The sequence below is a fragment of the Convolutriloba macropyga genome, chromosome 5, assembly GCF_964194025.1.
Source record: "Convolutriloba macropyga chromosome 5, txConMacr16.3, whole genome shotgun sequence".
Classification (NCBI taxonomy): domain Eukaryota; kingdom Metazoa; phylum Xenacoelomorpha; order Acoela; family Convolutidae; genus Convolutriloba; species Convolutriloba macropyga.
The window spans coordinates 16,800,493-16,820,990 of record NC_134472.1 but is presented as its reverse complement, the minus strand read 5'-3'; the positions used below and the strand labels follow the sequence as shown (position 1 = coordinate 16,820,990).

Genomic DNA, 20,498 nt, shown 5'->3' with positions numbered 1-20,498 from the left:
ATCAAATTCAAATCTCAAATACGGTTCTGCAAAGAAAATGACTTGCACAAAAACAATTTTTTCGATTTAAAAAATAATACGATTCAATCCCTTTTTGATCATTTTTGTTATACGACCATACCACAATCAATGGCTAGAGACTATTTAGATTAACTTACCGTAATTTTAATTGGAGCATTTCCCACAGTAAATTTGTAATCAGCCGGCTTGACGTCAAATTGAGTTTTTCCACTTTTGTAAAAAGGTACCTGAAATAAAATTGATTCCTCCGGTTGTGTATCTAATCAATTGGCTCTTTCTATATTGATATAAACGTCATATGCATACATATTTTTAAAACGGTTTCGTCGCTTTCCAATTTCTTGTTAATTTAGTACAATAGCACAATGTCAAAACAGTACATAGTTTTATCGATGTCAAAACAAAGACAAAGTGCATTATAAACATTAGATACCATTTACATGCCTTTCTGTTCTAGTCAAAAATTATTAATGAAATTTGTGCATCAGATAACTCACTATTTCGTATTGCCCCGGGACCAGCGCTTGAAATCGGAAATTTCCCTCGGCGTTGGACGTTACGTAACATTCTGGATCACCTTTGGTTGCACTTTTGAAGCCATCGGATGGTGTCAGTTTTGAGTCACAGTCAATTGCCGTCTAAAACCGGTCCAAAAATTATTCAGAAATTATACTTTTAAGAGATGCTAGCAACTACATGCTCGAAATATTGTAAGCTAAATATACGCTGTAAACTATTAGGATATCTAACGTTCATGTAGTGTTCTGGATGCAGTTTTAAATACAGTTTCCTCAAAACAGAAGGTCACTTAAATTTGACTGCATCAGGGTATGATGTCTCCAATAAACGTCACTAAATTTTTCCTTAAAAAACTAGGATTCTTTCAATTTTTGCGGTAGATCCAATGCTTAAAAACTACCTTACCACTGCATAAAAATTGATGACTCAACAGAATATTATTATTCAATGCTCTAAAACCTTAGCAAAGGCATCGATAGCGTTCGGATAAAGTTACCTTCTTTCCTTTCTGTTTCGTGAACAGAAGGAATTTCACACCGAGCACAGGTTCCTTCTCTGATGATACAGAACCCTGGACTGAGAACCCGATGACAGTCAGAGGACCCGCCGAGTTCACATTGCCACTGGACACCTCAACTGGAACCGAGGTTTGTTCCAGATGGAGGTCTGCATTATTTTCTACAGTTAATTTGTATGAGCCAGGTAGAACGGGACTGTAGCTGAACCTAAAATAATCAACTTTAGAACATAAATGCTATAATATATCATTTATGTTCACATACATTATTTTCTGCAACATTTCTATCAAGCACCGTGATAAAATTCGGTTCAGCTAGCAATTTAGATCAGCAGCGAAAGTCAAGCAAAACTTGCAAAAAGACTAAAATAATTGCTTCAAACATCTGAAAAGAAACCACCCCAACCCATACAGAAACTTGGTCCATAAAAATTTTGGTACAATCCGGCATTAACGACTGAACATAATACCGCAGTAAAGTTTTTGATCGTAAACAATTGCAAGAACGCCAATAATAGCTATATTGAGATATCCGTTTCCTACGCAGTTTTTGATACGACAAAGTTATCAAGACAAAGTTATAGAAGTAATATTTTCGATGAATTCAGTGATAATTTTTTTAACTTTATACGATATATTTGAGTGAAAAACACAAAATTTCTCAGACGAATTTGAAGAAGCAATCGACTAGGACTAGAGGTGGATCCAAACGAATCGCAAGCAAATTTTTACATGATTTAAATTAAAGTTTTGCCGTCGTGGAGCTACTACGGCGCGCTCTGAATTTCGAAGTAGTACTTTACATCAATTAGCGCACTCATCGGCTGATTATTTTGTAAGACAGCTAGAGGCAAAACTCTAATCATACTTTAGCCTTCAAAAATCTGTAGCAAAAAACCTACAAAATGGAACAAAACTCATAGCAAATTCATTGCATATTTTTTAGTTTAGTCTGCGCCTTGAGTTTTTGTCTTATCAATTTATCTGATTTGGACGGACAAATAGCTGAGACAACTATTACAACAAAACACCATACGGTAAAATAACACCTGACGAATTGCTCTCACGACAGGCGGGGGTTAATTCTATTGTAACTTGATTTAGACAGCCAGTGAGAGGTTTTGACTGTAACTTCCTTCATCTAACAAGCCCCGATAACTTCACTAATGGGATCTTTATAAATCGCTGAAAAGATTTGAATTGACAAGAACTTTTTTAATGCATCCATAATCAGATGATGACCTTCAAGAACAGATGAACGAAACAATTGCATTTGCAATTTTACAATATCAAAATAATTGCGACAAAAATAGTGATCTCGATTTTATTTCTTAGAACAGAAACAGAAAGTAAATACTGGCACATCTCTCCTACTATTCTTAATGACTTTGTCAATACTAGAAACCAAAATGTTTAACACAGCCAGCAGATTGCCGGAATAGCTGCGAAATGGACTTGCGCGTCGTATAAAAGGGACAGAAACAGATATAGATTTGAGTTGAAAAAGTAATCGATGCCGTACAAAAAGATATGTAATCATTAAGCAGAAACCTTTTTATTCCGGAACTTTATTCTACATATGAGCTCCTGTGATCTTTTTAACTAATTCAAAATGAACTTAAGATTTAAACCACATATGTGAGGTAAATCACGTATGATCAAAATCTGATCAAGCAAACAGCTTAAAAACATTGGCTAAAGAGAGCGAGAAATGAGATCACGCACGCAAACACCGTAAGGGAGGAAGAAGTCATTCCGAACATTTGACTTTTTCAGCTTTGCTCTATGAAAAAGCATCAGACGAGTAAACAAATAACATAGCCGCAAGAATTCGACTCGGAGTAGAAAACTGACTATCCTCACTTACCTGATGAAACGCCTACATGAATACAAATAATTTTGAAACAATGACATTTCTACGAAAAAAGAAACAAAGGACGAAAACAAAAAACATCTGATCAAATTTACATCAAGTTGCGACTCCCAAAGTTTAGGTAAGACCTGGCCTCACAGATAGAGAAAGTAGTTTGTGACAACACATTATCAATTGAAAGACACTGTAAAAGGATCATATGCAAAAAACGGATCAAACGGCAAAGGAAAAACATTCTCTATAATATTCGTGAAAAATTCTCTAAACGATAAACTGCAGCCTCCCGAACAATTCCGAAGATAACATTTTGAATTAAATCTTCCAATAGCATCTGAACAATACTTTGCAGAGAAATATTCGAAACAAATTTTAAAAAGCAAAGAAAAAACCTGAAAAAAATATTTACAACTTAATTCAGAGAAAAGTGCCCCGTCTAGCTTTCAATGTCGCTTCATTCTAACATGCTCTTAGCTAAGAATTGATCAAGAAAACATAGCCGACAGAATGCCGGAAAACAGCCGCCGTTGACGCGCTTGATGCACATCGGGATTGAAACAGAAAAAGAAAGAAGGAGAGACAAATTGACTGATTTTTTTTCTGTTTTTGTCAGTGTCAAAAAGGGTTCTAATTTGGCGTGGAGTTTCAGTTACATTCTAAAACTATACATAATTCAGCATCTAAAATGAAAGCTAATAAGCTTAATACCAATGTCAGCTAGCAAACACTCTAATGAACATCGATAACCTAATTCTCAATGACATATGACAGGGCTTTATCGATTTATCCAGTGTCTTTTGATTTTGAACTTTTGACTTTGCCTGTATTCACTATATTGCATATATATTCAATGCTTGAAAAAAATTAAAATCCATTCAGTTGAAAAACTGGGTGGAGTAAATCAGAAGTCAAACGTGAAAATCGTGACTTATGTAAAACAAAAAACGTGATCAAAGGGTAAAGCGAATTAAAAACATAGCAGGACAAGTCCTGTAATAAATTCAAAGAATTGTATAAATTTGTGATCTGACAATCACTTATTCCGCTTTGAAGGGCAAATGAGAGCGTTTAGTGGTGAGACTAAGCAATAAATAACACAACAACAAAAACAAGCCAGACTAAAAATTCAACTTCCATTTTTTGAACAGGATCAAAATCAAAAATCAACTGCTATAAACTCAAACTGCCAAATATATTCCCTTATTTCGCATTAGAAACTTGTCAACAAATATCGATGAGTCCTCTCACTAATAATATTAAATGATAAGACAAAAATCACCAAAACTCGCGATAGAACTCGGTCAAAAATTTTGAAAACACTTAATATAAAAGTCACAAAACGCAACAGCTACTGAAGGCTACAATTACATCAAATAATTGAGTCCTCAATGATCACAGTTGAGACCTGTTATTTAAAAAACGAACATGTGTATAAGTAAAAAAAACCCACAGCTATGAACTGAAATGACTTGCTTCAGTTGAAACGTTTTAGCAACCAATGAGACCAGTCAATATAGAGACAGAGTTAAGACAACAAAATTGAAAAAAAACTCGCAAAACTAAAAAAATTCGTTATTTACAATTGAAAACAATTATCGTCAAAGTCATAGAAAGCACTAGCTTTGAACAAAAAAGATTAAATCGATAAACTTAACCTCTATTAGCAGCATTAGAGACCTGTCCCCAATGAGATTAAACGATAACACATCAAGAAATACAATAAATACCCTCAGAACTCAAAAACTAACTCAAAAATGAGAAAAAGTAGTGTCAAAGTCATAAAAACCACTAGCTAACAACTCGACTTTCTAATTAGGTTCATCGATGCCTCATTAGCAACCTATCAGACCTGTCATTGATGACACTAAGTGATAAGACAACAGATAATTTTAAAAGAGGCAAAATCTAAAATTCACTATTATTTTATGGCAACAAATAGAAGAAAAGTCGTGAAAGTTTTAGCTGCCCCTTAATGAATCCCAGCAAAGGCAAATCGGCACAATTAGAACACATATATACCGTCTTAAAAGCACTGAAGGAGAGGAAACTCTGAAAACAAGTGAAATTGACGCACCTGAAAAAAATCCGTCTCAAAACCCACCAAATTGTTCAAACACAAGTTTCCCACTCCACTCGAAAGGTATTTTAAAAAATTCACGTCTCAAATCTACTCGAGTTTTCGCCCCCTTTACTATTTCAGTGTGACCAAAATCACCACTCTAATTTGCCTTCTCACTGACATGAAAAAACCGAAAAAAGCGTGAAAAGATCTTAAAAAAAAGACGGCGCACCATTACAATTCAAATTCTTTGAATTGTATAAAAGAGAGCGCCTACATAATAGCCGATTGAGAGGCTGACGGCGGCTATTAATTGCTTATTCAATTAAATCAATAAAATTCTGATTTTCTTACTAAAAATGAAAATAAAGCGACCAATAAATAAAAACATACCGGCAGCCGGAAAATTGCCACCATGGATTCCCATAACAAAGATTGGGATTGAAAGAAGAGAAAAAACTACTGAAAAAAAAGATTTTTATACAAACAATTTTAAAGTGCAAGCTATTTTGATGTCATTTTGGAGCTGAACATACTCCTGTTTCGTGGTGAGACCACACAGTGGCTAGTATCAATACCAATCAGCATTAAAGATGGTAAATAAGAACAAAATTCGAGTGACGTGCATCTAAAACCGGGCTTTATGGTTTATCCTGTTTCTTTTTCCGATTTCGTTTTTTGATACTGACTCTGTTTATTTTGAATTGCTTTGCTGCGCAACTGCTGTATAAAAACACTTTTAGCAGAATGAGAGAAGAGTGAAACTATCCTAGAGAAGTCAAAAAGATTTCACGCAAAATGTTGAACAAGCTGTGAACTAAGGTAAAGCGACAAATTTATATTCGACAAAGTAAAAAAAATTAGGAGCACTATAATAGCCGGCTGACAAGCTGAGGCGGCTATTAAAAAGAACAAGAAACATAAAATTAAAGGAAATAGGCAAAAAACCTGGCAATCAGAAAAAATGGCAACTCAATTTTCTTTCACAAAACAACTTAAAGTTAACACTAATCATATTGAACGACAACTAGAGAATGCTACAACAACTGATTTTAACCAAAGAACGCACTAAATGCAATCAAAAATTGAAGAAAACCAAAATTGTTGAAAAAGCATAAAACAAGGCAAAATTGTAAAAAGCTGAGAGTTGACACCAAAAGTGTGAAGTTCGCTTCAGATGATCAAAAAACAAAAAAAAAATTATTACCAGTTTAGATAATTGAGCAAAAAATCATTGGCCGAAGAGTTAAAACTGAAAAAAACTGCTTTCAAGAAACCGCACGTGATCAAAAACTTCCGGATCAAATGAAATTTTTTTCACACCTGCTTTTTTCGCTCTCTCTCAAAAAAGCGACACGAGCAAAAAACGATTCTCTCAACTCTCCATAAAATTAACCTAAACACTTCGTTTTCACGCGTTTCACTTTCCGATAAAAAGTCGCTCCACCTATACTCCTCTTCGAGTCGTAAAATCACGAACACAGCAATATAGCTTCGCCTTTTCGCTCCACTTCATGCTTTGGCGTGACCAAAATCACTGCTCCAATTTGACTCCAAAAATCATCAAAATTTGTAACATTCCTTAAAACAAAGACAGCGCCCCTATATAATTCAAATCCTCTGAATTGTAAAAATGAGTGCCAAAATAATAACCGCTAAGAGGCTGACGGCGGCTATTAAACATATCGTCAAAAGCACAGCGCCCCACTACCGCTCAAGTCTTGTATTTGCAAAAACCAAGAGAAGGCCAATATTAGCTCCCTAGCGCAGCTATTTACGAAAATCTCAATATTTTCAAGATTGAAAAATCAATGGCTTGCCCTTTATTGTCTTTAAATTCGTGTACATAAACATCATTGCACAACACTGAGGCATAGTCTTGTGGGTTGCCACAACTAGGCCAAGATCTCGGTCACCATGCAATAAACTTACTTTCCATCCTGAGCAGATTTGACTGTCATTGGTTTGGCAGTTTGGTCGTTGCTGCTGCTCAGACTGATTTCAACATTCTCAGGTCCATTTTTGTAGCCTTTTGTCACAATCTGAAATCAGACAATGCTTCAAACGAAATCAGAAATCTAGAGAAAAGCAATCAGTTTCATCCTTTTCGATGTGAGAAGTTGGACTAGCATTCAACGGGCATCTAAGTTACAAGCAATTTAGAATTCTATAAAGGGAAAGTTAGGCAATTTCTTCTCGTTAGCCGAGGAAAAATATAGATCAACAAAGTTTCGGAGTCAGCAGAAAAGAACGTTTTGATATCTTTTAATTGACTCCTTTATTGCGTACACTTATTTCCTAATTATGCACCTCCTCGTTGGTCGAAGAATCGGATCTTTGGTCCCTTGGCCAAGGAGAAACACACCCCCTTGCGACGCCATCATTTCAGGCGCAAGGCCCTATATGGGGGCGGCATTAAATGATGAGTAAAGTCTCGAGAGCCTGTGGTATACTTGATGTGTGGCGGCGTCTCTAAGCATGGTTAATTCTTCAAATCAGCAAGCTTTACTTGTGCTAATGTTAACTGAGGTAAAAATGCTTTGATAAGAAAAATAAATCTCTTGACGAAACGTTTTCTTATTTCCATGTCATCTTTATCATCAAACCGGAAGTGGTCTGGCTACTACAATTTAACCTCAGCAATAAACGGGGGTCCGTTGCCTAACTTGTAAAAAAATTAAACAAGGTTTTAAAACTGGAATATAACCTGAAATATCGATATTAAGCCAACTGTTTTCGAAAGAGAATGAATCGCTGCTCCTTATTCTATTTTTGTTCTTATTCTCCTTTTTTTGTAGTCTTTGTTTATTATCCATTTCCTTTTTCGTGCTGTTCTCTTTTCTCCGTTTTGGATCTGCCTCGATTTTCCTTCCCTTTTAGTCCAACCAAAATTGTCCAATGGAAATCCATTACACTGACCGACTCGTTGAAATTGCCACCGCCATCTTGTAAGCAAGTGCGACCTCCCTTTGTAAAATAAGGTTTCCAATTTCACTGCTTCATATCAAAATTACTGAAACCTTTTTTGCAACCACGGAACATTTTGCTTTGTCACACTGAGAAGCCAACCACAACTTAACAGTCATGAACCCCTTTTTTTGAAAAGATTAGTCTCAAGCTTTCATGTAAAAACTCTGAAGTCATGCACTTAGCTAAATCATTAGGCCACGCCTACGCGCCAGAATACGTTTAGTACATCTGGATACAGTTCATTGTGATGAGTTTGCAAAAATCCTAGCTGGTACTTCTGGTGCTGGTGTATAAAACTGCTACCCAGGAATAACGGCATTTTTCATGTGAATATTGTGGTCAGGGTCTGCCATCAAATAATTGTAATCCTCCTCGCGAACCGCAGAGACCGGTTTCGTCTATATTGCTTGTCCCTCCAGTATTATTCTACGTGGGAACTTATTGTGAATTGGCAGTTTCTTATGGGACAAGTAGGTCCATAAAATGTGAAGCGCTTGCAATATTAGGAAGAAAAGTGGGTCAACTGTGAGTGAGAGCTAGAATGTAGTAAAACCTGACATATGCTCTGTCAATTTTGCTCTGAGTTGTTTCATCTGGAACGTTATTGGTTGCTTCAGGGCTCTAAGTCGCACTGGGTCACTCTTCTGCTCGACAAATTATCTGCTTTTGCACCACTTGAAAAAGTAATGCGAGCTGCTGCAATATCTGGTAGGTGTGGAAAACTGTCAAGCTCCGGGAAGTCGTTGAACAAAGCATGAAGTGAGTTGGAAAGTTGAACGTCAACCCGCTGCGCTGGTTCCTTTGAACAGGTTTCCAAATCAGACTTGAGATGAATGTTAGGTCCTTGAATTTCATGTTCACATTGATTGTTATTATACAAACGCTGCAGCCTTCGTAGATTATCACTGGCATGGGTAGGCTTGAATTCATGCGTTTTTTGTAGTTCAAATACAGAATGCGCAGATGTGATAAGCCATCTCCCAAAGCCTAGATTTTATTTTTCTTACAAAGTTAAATTCATTGACTTCAAGTCGCAGTTCTGTTTTATTTGACCCTTTTATTGCGTACGTGTATTTCCTAATTATGCACCTCCCCGTTGGTCGAAGCATCGGATATTTGTTCCCTTGGCCAAGGAGAAACACACCCCCTTGCGAAGCCATCACATTTCAGGTTCAAGGCTCTATATGGGAGCGACATTAATTGATGAGTAAAAGTCTCGAGAGCCTGTGGTATACTTGATATGTGGCGGTGTCTCTAACTATGATTAATTCTTCAAATCAGTATGTTTTACTTGTGCTAATTTTAACTGCGGAAATAATGCTCTCATAAGTAAAATAAATCTCTTGACGAAACGTTTTCTTATTTCCATGTCATCTTTATCATCAAACCGGAAGTGGTCCGGCTACTACAATTTAACCTCAGCAATAAACGGGGGTCCGTTGCCTAACTTGTAAAAGAATTAAACAAGGTTTTAAAACTGGAATATAACATGAAATATCAATATTAAGCCAACTGTTTTCGAAAGAGAATGAATCGCTGCTCCTCATTCTATTTTTGTTCTTATTCTCTTTTTTTAGTAGTCTTTGTTTATTATCCATTTCCTTTTTCGTGCTGTTCACTTTTCTCCGTTTTGGATCTGCCTGGTTTTTCCATGCCTTTTAGTCCAATCAAAATTGTCCAATGGAAATCCATTACACTGACCGACTCGTTGAAATTGCCACCGCCATCTTGTAAGCAAGTGCGACCTCCCATTGTAAAATAAGGTTTCCAATTTCACTGCTTCATATCAAAATTACTGCAATTTTGATACTTAAAATGAAAAATTCCATGAAAGCTAAATATCAGATAAAGTATTCTATAATGAACCTTTTTTTTGCAACCACGGAACATTTTGCTTTTTCACACTGAGAAGCCAACCAAAATTTAACAGTCATGAACCCCTTTTTTTGAAAAGATTAGTTTCAAGCTATCATGTAAAAATTATGACGTCATGCACTTAGCTAAATCATTAGGCCACGCCTACGCGCCAGAATACGTTTAGTACATCTGGATACAGTTCATTGTGATGAGTTTGCAAAAATCCTAGCTGGTACTTCTGGTGCTGGTGTATAAAACTGCTACCCAGGAATAACGGCATTTTTCATGTGAATATTGTGGTCAGGGTCTGCCATCAAATAATTGTAATCCTCCTCGCGAACCGCAGAGACTGGTTTCGTCTTTATGGCCTGTCACTCCAGTACTATTCGAAATGGGAACTTATTGTGAATTGGCAGTTTCTTATGGGCCAAGTAGGTCCATAAAATGTGAAGCGCTTGCAATATTAGGAAGGAAGTGGGCCAACTCAGAATGACAGCTAGAATGTAGTAAAAGCTGACATATGCTCTGTCAATTTTGCTCTGAGTTGTTGCATCTGGAACGTTATTGGTTTCTTCAGGGCTCTAAGTTGCACTGGATCACTTCTGGTAGACGAATTATCTGCTTTTCTACCACTTGAAAGAGCGTAACGCGAGCTGTTGTAATATCTGGTTGGTGTGGAGAACTGTCAAGCTCCGGGAAGTCGTTGAACAAAGCATGAAGTGAGTTGGAAAGTTGAACGTCAACCCGCTGCGCTGGTTCCTTTGAACAGGTTTCCAAATCAGACTTGAGATGAATGTTAGGTCCTTGAATTTCATGTTCACATCTGATTGTTATTATACAAACGCTGCAGCCTTCGTAGATTAACACTGGCATGGGTAGGCTTGAACTCTTGGGTTTTTCTTGTAGTTTAAATTCATTGACTTCAAGTCTCAGTTCTGTTTTATTTGACCCTTTTATTGCGTACGTGTATTTCCTAATTATGCACCTCCCCGTTGGTCGAAGCATCGGATATTTGTTCCCTTGGCCAAGGAGAAACACACCCCCTTGCGAAGCCATCACATTTCAGGTTCAAGGCTCTATATGGGAGCGACATTAATTGATGAGTAAAAGTCTCGAGAGCCTGTGGTATACTTGATATGTGGCGGTGTCTCTAACTATGATTAATTCTTCAAATCAGTATGTTTTACTTGTGCTAATTTTAACTGCGGTAATAATGCTTTCATAAGTAAAATAAATCTCTTGACGAAACGTTTTCTTATTTCCGTGTCATCTTTATCATCAAACCGGAAGTGGTCCGGCTACTACAATTTAACTTCAGCAATAAACGGGGGTCTGTTGCCTAACTTGTAAAAGAATTAAACAAGGTTTTAAAACTGGAATATAACATGAAATATCAATATTAAGCCAACTGTTTTCGAAAGAGAATGAATCGCTGCTCCTTATTCTATTTTTGTTCTTATTCTCCTTTTTTGGTAGCCTTTGTTTATTATCCATTTCCTTTTTCGTGCTGTTCTCTTTTCTCCGTTTTCTATCTGCCTTGCTACACAAAAGTAGAAATAAAACATGATTATTATTACAGGAAGGTGTCACTGGTCGAAATAGTGCATTTCACTATTCATAGTTCTAAAGGAACTCCCTCCCCGTGTGAACTAAGTTTATATTTTAAATATCAAGTGGGAACAAACTAATGTTTTCACAGTTCCGCTTTTAAGTTTCACTTCTCGCTTGATTTTTGATTTAACACTCAATGTCTCAGCCACTCACCTGTCCCTGTACAGTGAATCCGGCCAGTATGAAGTTGAGGTCCCTTCCATCCTCACATGTGTTGTCTTTCCCATTCGCATTCACAATCACCTCGTACTCTGATGGCTCTATATAAATCACGTTTCACCAATAAACGATGTCTTCGTCATATCGTTATGTTGAATTTTGATAGTTCATAAAATGTTTCGTAAATTTACGTATAATCAGGTTTACGCCTCTGACATATTGATGTTCGTTTCCATAGCCAGTGTACTAAAACTTGTATAAAAGCATCGTGCAGAACCAGAAAATTTCTGTCGGACTAGATCTTGGAATAGCTTTTAGCAAAAAATTGTATTCAAAACCTTAGAAGGGTAATTGAAAGATAACTCAGTCTACTAAATGATTTGCACTCAGGTACAGCTCCTGCGTAGCACCAAATAAAAGACAGAACAGTAAACAGCAGAAGAATTTTATCAAATGTCAATCAAAATCAATCTGTGTAATCTAGATTTAATATTGATAGCCAATTTGCCACATTATATTTGTTCTAGAAATTGAAAATTTTTTCTTTGAAATTTGAAACAAGACCGCGACTCACCAAAGTGCCATCCAGATGGCGGAACCACTCGTAGCTTGTAGGAACCCTAAACCGAAGCAACAAAGAATACAAAACACTTCAACCTCAAGAATTTAATTTTTTAATGAACAAGAGAATACCCCTCCTAAATCAGTCAAATCGGGGGCTTCAACTCGACTCTATATAAATGATATATTTACATTTTATTATTTGATAGGATCAAACAGGCATATTTACCCGCTCGAATGTGGGTACAAAGAAGTATCCATTGTGAGGGGCACATTCAGTCTTGTCCTTCACAGCTCCGTCTGCCGTCACCAGATGGATCTACAAATCAAAACTTTCAAACCTTTTTATACAACTAACAGCAAAATAGTTGCAACATTGTAGCTGACTTAAAACGCACGGTAGGTCGCCTCTTTTAACACAAGAGTAAACCTTCATGTTGAGGACTTCCAGCAGCAAACTATTATTATTATTATTAACAAACGCACGCAATGCAGAGTCTCCCGTCTGCTTTCTCTTATTTTAAATATTTTTGCCAGAGGCTAAGCAAAAACTTGAAATTTTTCAGACGTGATACTTTATCAATGCGCAATCCCCCCCCCCCCCATTCCCTACTCGTCATGCAAGTAAAACTACCATACGGTCTATCACCACCAAGCTTGTTTTTTTAGAAAAAATCTAAAAATTGAACGTGGCCCAATCTGATCAAGAAACAGTCTGAAAACAGCGGAAAGTTTTGAAGAGAGACATCAGATAGTTTTCTCGCAGTCGTCGTGAGAGCAATTGCGACATCGTGTCATATATAAATTCGGTGTAAAAATGATACAAGAAGCGGGATCGCACCAACAGGCTGTGACGCGCCGCTTTACTTTTTGCCACGCAAGCTTCTATTCTATGTTCACATAAATGGACGTCGTTGGCCTAATGGGTTCGATAACCCAATGGGTTGATAAAATTCAAAATAAATTATTATCAACCAATCTCACTCGACAATTTAAATCTTGTTTTTGACTGGGATAACATATTTCCTTATTGAATTCAAACATTGATATCAATTAGCCTGAGAAATCAGCTGTGCACCTGAATATCGTCGTATTTGAGCTTGTACTTGGACAAATGCGCAGGAGTCTTGACGAATCCAGCACAACCTGTTATCTTCTGATCATCGCAGTTGATGACACTCAAACACAACAGGAGAGAATACACTAACACAATCAACCACTGCTGCTCATCCAAAAAAGACATTAAAATCTGAAACAGGTAGCAATAAGGGCAACCAAAATAGTTATAATATTCTGACCTTCAAAAAACGGATGACTTCCGTGAAGCTGGTACCAAATCAGTAGGTTTCGAAATTTCGCATCTATGTTTTAGTTGCTTGCCAAGTATTCTAGAAACAACCGTTCAGAACAAAATTTGTTATTTGTTTTCTATACTTTAATGGCAGCATACACTACCAATTTAACAATAAATAAGCGTAATCTGAATAACAGAACCCATTCTCGCCAAATATTAGCATAGGGCCTAATTGTCGGTCGTGATTAAGGAGGCTACATTTTGAGTACAACTAACATTATCTGAGATTAGAACCTTATTTGGCAGTACTGTACGCAAAAGTTGGTTCCACGATCTCTGGTCGAAACTGGGCGCATGCATGAGAGCAGACGCTCTGAATTTTGAAAGTACACAAATCTGGAAAAAACTCAGTTTAACCAAATTTGTGTCAAAGATCTTGACAGCAGAACCAGAAAAGACACCATAAAATTACAATGATTTGCAATTAAAATCATTGATTTTGTTATTTTCGGAAAAATTCAAAAGTACCTAAAATGATGTCAGCTAAAAACTTCATTTTCAATCCACCAATCTTTCCAACAAAAACGATAATCAAAATGTGTATACCAGTCAAAGAAGAAAAGGACTTATACGATTTCTGGAATGACTTAAAGTTGACGGCCTCGACATAGTTAAGCTTAGAGAAGAGACCATCAGCCCTAGAGAGCACGCAGCAGATTTCTAAAAAAGAGTTTTGTTAAAGATGTCAAATTCTCGCGAATATTGAAAGAATATTGTCAAAACGCGAATACGTCCAAAGAAATCGCACCGCTAGGAAAGAAACTCTTTCTCTTATACACCATATCTTGGACAAACATAAAACCAACAAATCGCAACGCTACGAAAGCTGATTTTATTGTTTTTGTCTCAAATCTGTAACCAATCCGACTTAAGTAAGTGAGACTGCTCTCAAATAACTGACGGGCGGGCTCTCAATACTATTGCAGCCTGAGCTACTAGGAGCAATAACATAACTAATCAGAAGTTCAAATATCGTTATTAGATACATAAGACAGCTACTAAAATTTTACTCAAAAACAAGACAATTTTGGAGCACTTTTTATTAAAAAATTTTAGCAGTTTACTGTGAATGCCATTGAAATCGGGCATAATTCAAAACGTACCAAACAGTCAACCGAAAAGTCGGGTAACACACAACTAAAATACTTCGTTTGACAACAATTGAAAACATAAACCAACTAACGTCACAATTGATCTCGACCGACAGGCCGGGGCAAATTAATTTAGAGAGGGTGTAGCTTAGAAAGGTTTTATGGGCGTAACAAAACCGATCAGCCACTATGTTTTTGAGTTCCTTTCGCTCACAATCGCTTTTACCAACGAACTATATTTCAGGAGAGCAACTTAGATCACTCAAAAATGAAGAAAGTTGAAATTGAGAAGTTACCCAAAATTTATTAAAATTCGATAAACAATTTGGTTCAATAACTCAGGAAACCACAAATTTAGGCCAAGCAGATTTGAACTCTGCATTTAAGAGGTTAAACTGCTTAGCATAATTGAAGGCCTCTTGATCTTGGCCCAATAACTTATGCAACAGAGATTTCAAAACGAGTACTTCTTTCCTCAAATGTATTATTTCGTTGCCATTTTCCAATGTCAAGACGGTATCAATTGCAAACATAACTTTCTTCAAAACATCGAAAGAGATTTTTATTTCGTCAGATTTCATATTTTTCCTTTGGTTGTTAAATTTTCGAAATAAACATTTGAAATGATTGCACAAAACCGAAATTCGAGTCGGCAAAGCGCTTTCGGTAACAACTGTCATTAAAGAATTTTCCATCAGCTTCAAACATTTTTCAGAATTGCCCAGCATGAAGTAACAAACCGCGATTCGACATTCAATTTCTGCGGATAATTTAACCATGAACAAAGATTTGCTCAATTCCAATGCAGGCAATAGGTGGAAATTAATAGCACCAGAGAAATCTTTGCAGTCGAAAAGTAAGTCGGCCATGGCGCAACGTGCACAAATGACCACATCAGGATAGGCTTCAGAATGGAGCACTTTCGACAACACCTCAATAGTTTTACTCGAATTGCGTAATGCGAACTTATAAGTTGCGTAATATACATCAGCCAGTTGCGGAGCATACATTTTCAGGAGAGCTGCACTTGCTTCCAGCATTTTTGAATCATTTTTCAGAACAGCTTCTTTACAAGAAATGAGATTTTTCAAAGCCATTATGTGTTTTGAAGTACTTAAATTAAGAAAATTCTCTTTCGTCATAAACTCAACAATTCGGTTGTATTTAACTGCAGAACCTCGCTCTTTTAAAATCCCAGCTAGCTCTGTTAGGGCAATACATGCAGATTCAGATTGCGATGTGACTGATTGAGAATTGGCGGACTGTGATTGGCCACTCAATATAGCCATCTGGAAGTAGAGAGATGACAGATGGGAAAAGCCGTAAGACTTCCAGGCTCTGGCTTGTAACACGTATTGGGTTGACAGAGATGTACCAGTAACTGAAACATTGAGAGAATGCAAGAGTCTGTTTTATTGTAAGCTGTAGGCATTTATTGCTTTCTTTTGTTGAGTTTCATGCAAAATTCTCACAAACTCCTTGCGCAAATTCATGTTTTCATTAAATATTGACTTGAAGTTGTATTGATTGCAGTTATAAAACTTGGGAAAATGGGATAAAATAGGCGCGCGAAAAACGCCATTTTTCTGTAGCCAAAACTTATAATTTTATCCAGACCTAGAAAAGCAGGAATAGATAAATATACCCAACATATTACCGGAAAATAGCCGCCATTCATTCCCATAACCCCTATTAGGATTGACAGAACAGAAATGGAAAAAAAATGATGGATGTACGAAAACATTTTTAAAGTGCGATTTATTTTGATTTCATTTTGCTATTAGACAAACTCCTGCTTCTTATTGAGATGATCAAACGGATAGGATCAAAACCATTAAGCATTAGAGATGGTAACTAAGATTTATAAGAACGAGGTTCAAGTGGCGGGCGTCTAAAATTGGGCTTTCAGGGTATATCCCGTTTCAGATTTTGATTTCGTTTTTTGGATTCTTATTCCTTTATTTTTAGATTGCCTTGCTGAGCAACTGCTGTTTAATAACACTTTGAGCAGAATGAGCGAAGAATTAAACTAGCCTAAAAAATCAACGATTTCATAAAAATGTTGAAAAGACGGCAAAATGATACAGAGCAAAACCACTTTTTATTAGACGATGTAGAAAACATAGCCGGATGTAGAAAACACAACTCACTCAAAAAACTAGTACATACCTAAGATACTCATGAGAATTTCGAACACAATTGTAGAAAATTCATGATAAAAAACTAGAAACTTTTTTTAATTACAAGGGCACATAAAGCTAGATAAAAAACCATTTTGGCAAAAAAGAGCATTAAAAAAGCTCACAAAACGACAGGGAAGTCATAATAGGCTTAAAAAATGTGTTATTTTTTATTGTGTTATGAGATTATTAATGAGAAAAATGTGTTATGAGATTATTACAAAACACGAAAAGCTGCAAAAAATAAAAACAGTTGAAAATTTCGCATTTTTTGGTCAAAATCCTCAACAAAAATCAAATTTAACAAAACCTGTACCCACTATGTATCTAAAACCTCCGCAAGTAATAGGCGTCTTCAAAAATCCTAAATGCAGTAAAAGAGAACAATGAGCGAGAAATGGCTAAAGTTTGCCTAAAAGTCAGTAAAATAGCTGAATTGGCATAAAAATCATAAATTAACTGAAACCTTCAAACCACTATTAAACCAACCCTAAAAATACAATACCATAAAATTTCTAAAATAAAAAAAATAAGAAAACCGATTCAAGAAGCCGCCCGTGAAAAATTTTGCTCGCTTACAGAAATTTTTTTCTCATCAATTTCTTTTTGTCATGAAAACAGCGGAATGAACAAAAAACACTCTTTTCGCTCCACTCGTCAATTTTGTTTCGCTCCACTCGTCAAGCACCCAAACCACTCCAATATTTTTCACGCGGTTCATTTCCTGCATCAAATTCACTCCAACAAAAGTGATTAAAAAGACTTCTCCAATACTCTTCTTCGAGTCGTAAAAAACAAAACAAGAAAATAATACAAAACAACAAAAAATAATAGCCCGCAGATAAGATGAGGGCGGCTAATAGTCGCGTACCAAAAACAACTCAATCAGAAACCTATTAAGAAAACTGGGAAACAAGTTCAAAAAAGGTAAGACAGTTTAAATTCTCGTGCAATTGATGTTTTCTGTCAATTTATCTATAGAGAAAAATAAAGTGTAACAGTAACAGCCAATAAATTTGAATCATTTGTGAAATAACAGTATCTTCCGGACCTCAAAAGTATTCGAAGTCACCCTTTTATTGCTCAAATCTTTAGTATTTCAATTATGGTATATGGTAAGGATCATGTCGGTAGCGAAACTAGCCCATTGAAAATTTTCCCAGAAAGCACGTGAAATGTACTCTTTCGTCACCTATCGAGTAGTTTGATCTCTAATTAATTGTATTTGTGCTCAGTTTTCAATCCATTTCCTTTCTAGTGCCAACTGATTAAAAAAACATGCAGTTTGGCAGCTTCTCTATAAGGACTTCATTGATATTATTAAAATTCAAAAGTGAAACCAGCTTTGGTACGCTTAAGATGACATCAATTGTTCAAACTTTTGAATGAGGCGTCAGAGTTCACAAAACTAAAAAATGGAAATAAATTCACCAATACACTAAAATTTTATACACTAAAATTACCTTTGCTTGCACAAGGTAACCCAACACAACACAACATTTAGCGCAGGAAACTAGACCTCTTCTTCGGGCAAAAAGACTAGCCATTCCGCTGACCCAATTGTACTTCCTATTGGTCATAGGTAATTGACACTAGTTCGACTTCAACAATTTTCTCTTTTTTTGCATCAGCACCTTTTCGGTTATTGACCTCTCAAGGTATCCACTTAAAAATACAAATCGAGGGGCCTCTTAAACACGTACTTCAGTGCTCTTAAATATGTGACCCTTATTTACCCTCACGCAATTAATACGTATAACGGATTGCGTGCAACGGATATCAGCTGTTTATAATTCTATTTGTCTGTTTGATCACACAACAGCAAAAAGTCATACAGATGAAAAACTGGAATAAGATCAAAACTGCGATTATGTCAAATTTTTCATACCATAAATAAAATAGCGAGCGGATAACGCAATGACTGCTGAAATTTTTGGTTGAGAGTAACTATAACCCACCGAAAGTTTGCCAATCAAATTTTGCAAAGCATAATTTTCCTGCAAATTCGCGTTCAAAAATAAAATCGGAAGCTTGAATTATCTTACGTGCATTAGCCGCTGATGTGCTGGACGGTGACGACCCTGTTGGACTCTCGCCCAACACACTTTCCACATAGGCACTTGCATTCGCATCTATAAACTTAATCAACATACAAGGCCTCCCTCCATCTTGGAGCACCTTTTGCACCCAAGATCTAAATGTCATATCGCTATTGCCACTAAAGCTGGATCCCGAGAAGCGACTCCTCATATTTGAACAGAAATTTTTTGCTTCAAAGTTTTCCGACTTTTCCTCTCGAATAATTTCCATCCACATAAGTGCATGCTGTAGGCAAGTCATGTCATTAGCCTCTAGAGCCATTCTTACGGCCTCCTTTATTGACAGCTCGGCAATATCCCAATGCCCCATTTCCACGTGAAATATTGACAAATTTAGCGCTGCAAATCTGAAACTTTTCGCAATTTCGTCATTTGACTGTGTCGCAAAAGTGTTCACATTGCTGCCTATTGCGTTCGACTTCGAGTCGAAATAACGAATTAAAGTATTCAAACAAACGGTGTAGTCTCTAACACGTAATGAATTCAGGTAATGCAAATAAAGTATTTCACTTTGGCGTTCATTAATTGTTAATAAATGTTTTGTTACTTTGTGAAGATCTTTTGCAGGCATTGCAGATTGATCTCTTCGCAATAGGGATGAAATTTGCTTCGCAATAAAGTATTCAGATTGTTTTTTTGAAAATAAAAAAGAACCAACACTTGGTACCAACTTGGAACTAATTTCATCCTCGTCCAAATTTTTATCTTCAATACTTAAACCTGAAATGTCAAAAGTTGAATTTTCATCGAGAAAGTTGTCAAAATTATCGTCGATAGTGCCTGAAGGTTTTGTCGTGGCACCTTGCGTAACGTATTTTGCGAACCATTTGGACAGTTTCGAAGCTTGCATTAATGTCAGATTCTTAAACATCAAAGAATGACGTCGCAGAAACAAACCAACTGGACTTTGACCATCAACTAGAGGACTTCTCGCAATTTTTTCACCATTAATCATCCGGTCGACGTCTTTAAACAAAGTCGAGAGATGATCAATTTCATCTTGCCTTGATTCCAGACCAGAGAAAATAAAGGTTCCAAAATCAGGTTTGATTTCATTCAGTTCCGATTTGAAATACCCGGCGGTGAGATCTGGACCGACCATCCAGTGTAAAATTTTCTGGCATAGCAAAACCCTTTCTTTCCAATTCAAACCCAAATATGGAATATCCTGACTTTTGCTTGTTTGCAAATATTGGTACAAGATGTCTATCAGTGCAACCCGAAAAGGCGTAATCCAAGAGGTCGTTAGTTTTTCTGGAGTGAAGTTTTCAATGTATGCACCATTGCCACTTGAAATTACTGGTGATTCCATTATCCCTCTGAAAAATGTTATTATTTAACTTTCACGCTTGTTTTTCAAGCCGCAAGCCATACAGACATCAGTTTGAGAACGATGTTAGTACAGAATGCAAAATAAGGTTCACGTTTTTGCTTTGCTCTCACTAACTCTATTTCAATGAATATTTCAAGAAAACCGAGTTCGCAAACGCATCCAAGCATGCTTTTTGAACATTAATTGAACATACAATTACCTCTGCTTACGTATGAGTTCAAAACAGCTGCTTTAACTAGTAAATGTTCATAAGTGATATCAGAAGTCATTTTTTAAGAGTGAGTTAAGTCACGAAAT

General features: G+C 36.5%; 2 protein-coding genes across 2 annotated transcripts in view; both read right to left on the bottom strand.

Moving 5' to 3' along the window:
* The window catches only part of LOC142340290 (BOS complex subunit NOMO1-like), a 90,980-nt gene extending 77,182 nt beyond the window's left edge, over positions 1–13,798 (bottom strand). The window contains exons 1-9 of the mRNA XM_075390865.1: positions 13,715–13,798; positions 13,223–13,393; positions 12,374–12,463; positions 12,158–12,203; positions 11,578–11,684; positions 6,919–7,028; positions 1,037–1,265; positions 519–659; positions 159–248 (exon numbers count right to left, since the gene is read on the bottom strand). Of these exons, the coding sequence (XP_075246980.1) occupies positions 159–248; positions 519–659; positions 1,037–1,265; positions 6,919–7,028; positions 11,578–11,684; positions 12,158–12,203; positions 12,374–12,463; positions 13,223–13,393; positions 13,715–13,798 (1,068 nt within the window). The remainder of the gene's footprint in view (positions 1–158; positions 249–518; positions 660–1,036; positions 1,266–6,918; positions 7,029–11,577; positions 11,685–12,157; positions 12,204–12,373; positions 12,464–13,222; positions 13,394–13,714) is intronic.
* A 1,075-nt stretch (positions 13,799–14,873) lies between these two features.
* On the bottom strand, positions 14,874–20,207 carry LOC142339181 (anaphase-promoting complex subunit 5-like). The gene is made up of 2 exons (XM_075388979.1): positions 18,815–20,207; positions 14,874–15,970 (listed from the first exon to the last, which is right to left on the bottom strand). Exons 1-2 carry the CDS (start codon positions 20,178–20,180, stop codon positions 14,928–14,930), a joined length of 2,409 nt encoding a protein of 802 aa, XP_075245094.1. The 5' UTR covers positions 20,181–20,207; the 3' UTR covers positions 14,874–14,927.
* Positions 20,208–20,498: the final 291 nt, after the last annotated feature.

What these genes read in the sequence shown, in the direction of transcription:
- LOC142339181 (XM_075388979.1), bottom strand. Translation starts at nt 20,180, where the DNA reads ATGGAATCACCAGTAATTTCAAGTGGCAATGGTGCATACATTGAAAAC. An exon ending in CACATCAGCGGCTAATGCAC is followed by an intron (nt 15,971 to 18,814) that starts GTAAGATAATTC and finishes TCAATGTTTCAG; the next exon opens with TTACTGGTACATCTCTGTCA.